The following is a 7256-nucleotide window of genomic DNA, read 5'->3' on the forward strand; positions in this document are numbered from 1 at the left end:
AGACTCCTGTACCGCTTGCCGTGCAGTAGCAGAGAGAACAGTCTATGACTTGGGACGGACACAAATAAAACATGTTTTCTGCTACTAAGATCAGTGAAATGTAGGCTAAACTGACAACGGAGTGAAGAGCAGAAATCTCAACTAGCAAGCAAGTCGCAGCAATGAAGAATTGAGTGTGTTGAGTGTGCGCGTTCACGCAAAGGGGGTGGGAGGGGTGATTCTGGCAGGGGGGAGTCCTGTTCTCCCTGTATATAGCCTCGTTGTTATTTTATTGTGTTAGGTTTTATTATTTTACTTAAGTTTATTTGGTAAATATTTTCTTATATCTTTCTTGAACTGCATTGTTGGTTAAGGGCTTGTAAGTAAGCATTTCACGGTAAGGTTACACCTGTTGTATTCAGACATGTGACAAATAAAGTTATATTTTAATACATTTGATTTTGTACTCCTTCTTTAACCCAGCGCTGATTCAGCACGGATAGCGTTGAAATCGAGCGCATCATGGGGGCGTTTCAATCTGTTGTCCTCAGGAGCACTGATTGGTTCAGAATTTAAGTCGCATCTAAATTGCGTCAAGCTCCGTTGCTTCAACACGTTTTACATTTGCCGATAGTCGTCCACTTCTTGAGGTTTGTATATTTTGTTATTATTCTTCGAGTTTATCTAGTTATGTGGATTCACATATTGAACGCACGTGATGTTACTGTATTTTCTTGTATATTGTGTCAACATAAACTAATAAACGGTATGATCACAACGGGTGGGTCTGAACAAGCTTAGCCACCTCTACTTAGCTACCTTGCTAACAGCATACATTTGTTCTCATAGGTAATCATGGCGAAGAATAAACAAAAAGGCAAAAAGCAGCAGAATGTTTTCCGAGTGACCAACAAACAGACAAAACAAAAGAATAAGGCAAAACCTGTCACTTCAACTCTCAAACACGTAAGTGGAAAATGCTAGCTAACTACCATCTTAGTTAGCCAACTATTTAGCTAATAGGCTTCACACAGTAGGGTGTCCAATCAACGCATCTTTTGAACAATGAGTAAACCAATGAAGAAAACCAATGGTCCAAACCTCATGTCTCTATCATAGTCCGTTAGTTATTGGAGTTTTACCGTTGTAGGTAGGATGGTCAAAATTAGGGTGACTAAATCAATGGAGGCCAGAGGATAAAAAATGGTCAGTAGGAAAGTTGCATCATGTCAACGAGGCTGGATTCTGTGCAAGAATTAGAGCTGCAATATTGATATTTTTGTCTGACCAGACCACGTTCACAGATCAGATCTATAACTCACATGTATTTCTAATTGAAGTCAAGTGTAAAGCGGTATATCTGTTGTATGTTACAATTTCTATGCTTCCCATGCTTAAATTTAGTTTTTGCGTTTTTTACTTTCAGTGTCGTAAGCGTTTCAAACAGGTGAAAATACAATATTTTTGGTTATGGAAAATATTTCAGTGGTTTAGATGGTACAATGACTCTTGTTTTGTCACGAACAGAAATTAGGCGAACTATTTAGAATTTTAGCAACCAGGAAATGGCGGAGCGATTTCTGCATAGTGCATCTTTAAGGTTACTGGCGACCTAACGCTTACAGGCTCACTTTGCATTTGACCTTTTTATCGTTCTTCTCGAATCCGCAGGACATAAAACAATAGAGGTAAGATGGATATCGATTTTGAGACATGACATGTAGTATTTGTGTGCTTTTCATATTATTTTTAAAATAGTTGTTTTTCCTAGATCTCACAAACAAGTTATGTCTGTGAAATGTCAACGGAGCACTGAGCATATACCCAACTTATTTTGAAAGTCTTTCACATTCATATCAGCTCTTTTCATGCAAATTTAGCTTTTTGAGACCAGCGGAAACAACTTTGAAGATGACAACGGTAAAATGTAAAATCCTAAGTTGTTACGAGAAACCTGCACCACTATGTCAACAAAGTTTGGTGCTTATTATCGGATATATTACCGTACAATTTCAATTAATTGCGGACTCTCAAATAGCCACTGGTCCATTTTTAATACCTGGACAACGGCACGCATTGCACAACATCGGGTCTAAATGAATTGTTTACGAGTTTACCATGAATTGTTTATGACAGGGCTGTCACTCATTTTATGGAGGGCCTAGTGTCTGCGTCTTATTTGTTCAATTAAGACCTAGACAACCAGGTGAGGGAGTTCTTTACTAATTATTGGCCTTAATTCATCAATCAAGTACAAGTGAGGACCAAAATGTTGTTTACGAGGTTTAATGTTTGATTTGTTACATTAAATAATTCAGTAATGAATCCCAAAAATATGGCGTTTTTATCGCCAATAAGAAGCTTTTGGCTGCTGACAGATGAGAACTACTAGCTAACTGGCAAGCGGGAAAACAGTCAACAACTTCAGGACAGACTCCCATAAATTGGCAGATTGCCATCTTGTGGCGAAAGTAAGAACTGCATTTTTAAAAACAGGCATACTAAGACATAAGAAATGTGACACAGTGTGTAAATGCCAACACAATAGTTCAGGAAATTAAGAAATTGATTAAAATACTGAAAGTGAATGGTGGAATTAAACAATTAACTATGCAAATTAGCAAAAGATGTGTGCCGTAGAAAAATAGATGCCTTGCTCATATAGAATCCTGTCTCTAGAGCTGTGTTCACATTGGCTCTTTGAAGTGACTCAAATTCTATTTATTTCCATATCTGATTCGACTGTTAATTTTCCCGGAGTCTGAACAGCCACAAAGCACATGGAATCGGATATGATGGCGCCGGAAGAGATGCCTGCCGTTCTATGTGCTCCTAACCAATTGTGCTATCGTGTTATGTTTTTTTTCCTGCGTTATTTGTTGTTATTTGTTACTTTTTTTGTACATAATGTTTTTGCTACTGTCTCTTATGACAGAAAAGAGCTTCTGGATATCAGGACAGTGATTACTCACCTCTTACTGGACAAATAATTGTTTTTTTTATGAGTCGGACGTGAGGGATTTACTTCAGGCACCCGGCAAGGCCCAAATCTCCATCATTCGCGTGAAGAAGAGACGGCAATATTGGAGACGCAGGTCGGGGTGCCTTGTAAGGATCTGACAGCGAGTGAGTAATCTCCCTCTACCACCAGTCCTATTAGCCAACATGCAATCATTGGATCACAAATGGATGAGCTCCGATCACGACTTTCCTACCAAAGGGACATTAAAAACTAGGGACGCACCGATATGACATTTTTGTCCGATACCGATATTCAATATTTTCCTTGCCAAAAAACAGATACCGATAACCGATATTATACGTTTTTTGCCGCCTTTTAAGCATTCTAGTACAATTAAATAGTTGAAACACACACTGACCAAAAGTTACTTTGTTGGCATTTACGCGTTCCCCTTTACCAGTAAAATATAATCAAAACCTATTTCTTTCACTTACTTGCAGTGCTGTTTCGTTGTTCATTTATTGACTCCTTTCATTCTCAACCAGGATTTCACAATTTTTATAAATTATTTTATTTAACCTTTATTTAACCAGGTAGGCTAGTTGAGAACAAGTTCTCATTTACAACTGCGACCTGGCCAAGATAAAGCATAGCAGTGTGAACAGACAGCAACATAGTTACACATGGAGAAAACAATAAACAAGTCAATAACACAGTATAATTTTTTTTATACATAATTAAGTCTATATACATTGTGTGCAAAAGGCATGAGGAGGTAGGCGAATAATTACAATTTAGCAGATTAACACTGGAGTGATCAGATGGTCATGTGCAGGTAGAGATACTGGTGTGCAAAAGAGCAGAAAAGTAAATAAATAAAAACAGTATGGTGATGAGGTAGGTAAATTGGGTGGGCTATTTACCGATAGACTATGTACAGCTGCAGCGATCGGTTAGCTGCTCAGATAGCAGATGTTTAAAGTTGGTGAGGGAGATAAAAGTCTTCAACTTCAGCGATTTTTGCAATTCGTTCCAGTCACAGGCAGCAGAGAACTGGAAGGAAAGGTGGCCAAATGAGGTGTTGGCTTTAGGGATGATCAGTGAGATACACCTGCTGGAGCGTGTGCTACGGGTGGGTGTTGCCATCGTGACCAGTGAACTGAGATAAGGCGGAGCTTTACCTAGCATGGACTTGTAGATGACCTGGAGCCAGTGGGTCTGGCGACGAATATGTAGCAAGGGCCAGCCGACTAGAGCATACAGGTCGCAGAGGTGGGGGGTATAAGGTGCTTTAGTAACAAAACGGATGGCACTGTGATAAACTGCATCCAGTTTGCTGAGTAGGGTATTGGAAGCCATTTTGTAGATGCCATCGCCGAAGTCGAGGATCGGTAGGATAGTCAGTTTTACTAGGGTAAGTTTGGTGGCGTGAGTGAAGGAGGCTTTGTTGCGAAATAGAAAGCCGATTCTAGATTTGATTTTGGATTGGAGAGGTTTGATATGATTCTGCAACTACCATGCTTCACTGTAGGGATGGTGCCAGGTTTTCCCCAGATGAGACGCTTGGCATTCAGGCCAATGAGTTCAATCTTGGTTTCATAAGACCAGAGAATCTTGTTTCTCATGGTCTGAGAGTCCTTTAGGTACCTTTTGGCAAGCACCAAGCAGGCTGTCGTGTCTTTTTACTAAAGAATTGGCTTCTGTCTTGCCACTCTACCATAAATACCTTTTTTGTTGGAGTGCTGCATAGATGGTTGTCCTTCTGGAAGGTCTCTGCCATCTCCACAGTGGAACTCTAAAGCTCTGTCGCAGTGACCATCGGGTTCTTGGTCACCTCCTTGACCAATGCCCTTCTCCCCTGTTTGGCCAGGCGGCCAGCTCTAGGAAGAGTCTTGGTGGTTCCAAACTTCTTCCGTTTAAGAATGATGGAGGCCACTTTGTCCTTGGAGGCCACTTTGTCCTTGGAGGCCACTTTGTCCTTGGAGGCCACTTTGTCCTTGGAGGCCACTTTGTCCTTGGAGGCCACTTTGTCCTTGGAGGCCACTTTGTCCTTGGAGGCCACTTTGTCCTTGGAGGCCACTTTGTCCTTGGAGGCCACTTTGTCCTTGGAGGCCACTTTGTCCTTGGAGGCCACTTTGTCCTTGGAGGCCACTTTGTCCTTGGAGGCCACTTTGTCCTTGGGGACCTTCAATGCTGCATGCATTTTTTGGTACCCTTCCCCAGAGCTGTGCCTCGACACAATCTTGTCTCATAGCGTTACAGACCATCCCTTCGACTTCATGGCATGGTTTTTGCTCTGACATGCACTGTCAACTGTGGAACCTTAATATAGACAGTTGTGTGTGCCTTTCCAAATCATGTTTAATCAATTGAATTTACCACGGGTGGAATCCAATCAAGTTGTAGAAACATCTCAAGGATGATCAATGGAAACAATGCAACTGATCTCAATTTCGAGTCTCATAGCAAGGGGTCTGAATACTTATGTAAATAAGGTATTTTTTAAAATAAGTTTGCAAACATGTCTAAATCTGTTTTCGCTTGTCATTATGGGGTATTATGTGTTTTTATTTAATCCATTTTAGAATAAGGTTGCAAAGTGGAAAATTTGAAGGGGTCTGAACACTTTCCGAATGCACTGTAAGGTAAAAAAAAAACGAAAGGTGGGTGGTTGGTATAACGCAAACGTCTAGCAATCCAAAGGTTGCGTGTTCAGTCATCACTGACAACTTTTAGAATTGTTGCTAATTAGCAACTTTGCAACTACTTAGCCTGTTAGCTTACCCTTTCCCTTAACCCTAACATTAACCCTTATAGCTAACCCTTTACCCTTAACTCCTAACCTTAACCCCTAACCTTAGTATTAGTTAGTGTTAGCCACCTAGCTAATGTTGGCTGCAACAGATTGGTATTTGTAACATATCACACATTTTACTAATTTGTAACATATTGTACAAATTGCAATTCTTAACACATCATACAACATGGATGATAGACATCCACAAATGAATACATATGAAACATAACATATCATACTAAATGTAGTGTCTCAGATTTACGTACAGAATAATACAAAATACTCTAGTTGGGGGATCAACTAGCTACGACAATGCTGTTTTTCAGGTTCCCTGACATTAGGTATAAGCATTTGTTGATGGTGTTTCTCTAATTAATCCCATTGGAGTCATAGCCTAGTTAGATTTTGACTGAATGCATTGAAAGTATTCACCCACAATGCCATAAAGTGTTCTTACCTTGTAAGTATTCAGCCTGCCACTGTCTCAAAATGCCAACTTTTCACTTGGCAAACTTTACTAAATATGGAATGCTCTGGTGTCGTATCTCCTGTGGCTAGTTGCCTGTTAAACCCTGACACTCAGCAAATGATCTGTGAAAAAAATGACATCAACAAGTCGGTGTCATCTCACCATTGTCCCTGAAGGTTAACTTAACCGTCTTGTATGTGTATTGTGCAAGGGTAGTATTTGACACAGTTGCTGACAACTGTTTTTTTCCCACCTTTGTGCACAGATCAATAAAGTGAAGAATGAGAAGGTGGAGAACCTGAATAAAATATTTACAGAGGTCCAACGGGATGTCAGAAGTGTATCAAAATGCACTGCTCCGGTGCCCAGAAAGCCAACACCGGTAAGGTTAAACTGAGAATCAATGGATTAACTGGCAGTTGTGTGCTGAGTATCCTCCATCTGATGGTTGTTTTGATTGTCTTCCTTTATCTCTTCTCAAGTCTTTTTTTGTTTGTTTGTTTTTTATGTCAGGTTGTCCGTGAAGCACCGAAAGAGTCTGCGAATGTGGACGGCGCTGCCCAGTTGTTCTCTCAGCTATAGTGCGGATTGGCTGCATGAAATGAAATCTAGTTACAATTCGAACAGTCCACACTGCCCCAATAACTTGTGTAGAATGTAATATGACGATATGTAAATATGGTGATATATTTTTTAAAAAGTGTGCAGATATTCGAAGAATGTAAAGGATTAATTTGTTGAGAGGTTGACACATGCTGTAAAATGATAGATTCCCCGTTGGACACATCTGCCAAATATAATGATCAACAACCTTAAGGTGTCTGTTGCATGTATCTATGCTGATATTGATCTCTCTCCACAAGACTATGCTGCCAATGCTGAATGTCAGGGTCTTAGTGCCACACAATATTAAATATTTGTAGGTAGTTTTTATTGGATTTTATGAGATATTGTACTAATGATTAAGTTGTTCTTGGATAATCTACTGAATGATGCGTGGGTCTATTAGTAAATCACTCGTAGTTCTCCCAAAGTTTTTTTTAAAAAGG

The 7256-nt window shown here is 40.0% G+C and overlaps 1 protein-coding gene across 1 annotated transcript; it reads left to right on the top strand.

Annotated features, from left to right (window-relative positions):
* The first annotated feature begins 518 nt into the window (after nucleotides 1-518).
* Nucleotides 519-7023, top strand: rbis (ribosomal biogenesis factor). Its single transcript, XM_021562819.3, has 4 exons — nucleotides 519-629; nucleotides 829-945; nucleotides 6473-6589; nucleotides 6721-7023. The coding sequence occupies exons 2-4, from the start codon at nucleotides 835-837 to the stop codon at nucleotides 6787-6789; spliced, it is 297 nt and encodes a 98-aa protein (XP_021418494.3). The 5' UTR covers nucleotides 519-629; nucleotides 829-834; the 3' UTR covers nucleotides 6790-7023.
* The last annotated feature ends 233 nt before the right edge of the window (nucleotides 7024-7256 follow it).

The sequence above is a fragment of the Oncorhynchus mykiss genome, chromosome 15 (assembly GCF_057628025.1).
Source record: "Oncorhynchus mykiss isolate SJ-2025 chromosome 15, ASM5762802v1, whole genome shotgun sequence".
Classification (NCBI taxonomy): Eukaryota; Metazoa; Chordata; class Actinopteri; order Salmoniformes; family Salmonidae; genus Oncorhynchus; species Oncorhynchus mykiss.

Excerpts from the sequence above, each read along its gene's own strand:
- rbis (XM_021562819.3), top strand. The coding sequence starts at position 835 with ATGGCGAAGAATAAACAAAAAGGCAAAAAGCAGCAGAATGTTTTCCGA. Across the intron at positions 946-6,472 it reads TCACTTCAACTCTCAAACAC|ATCAATAAAGTGAAGAATGA; the intron begins GTAAGTGGAAAA and ends CTTTGTGCACAG. Across the intron at positions 6,590-6,720 it reads TGCCCAGAAAGCCAACACCG|GTTGTCCGTGAAGCACCGAA; the intron begins GTAAGGTTAAAC and ends TTTTTATGTCAG.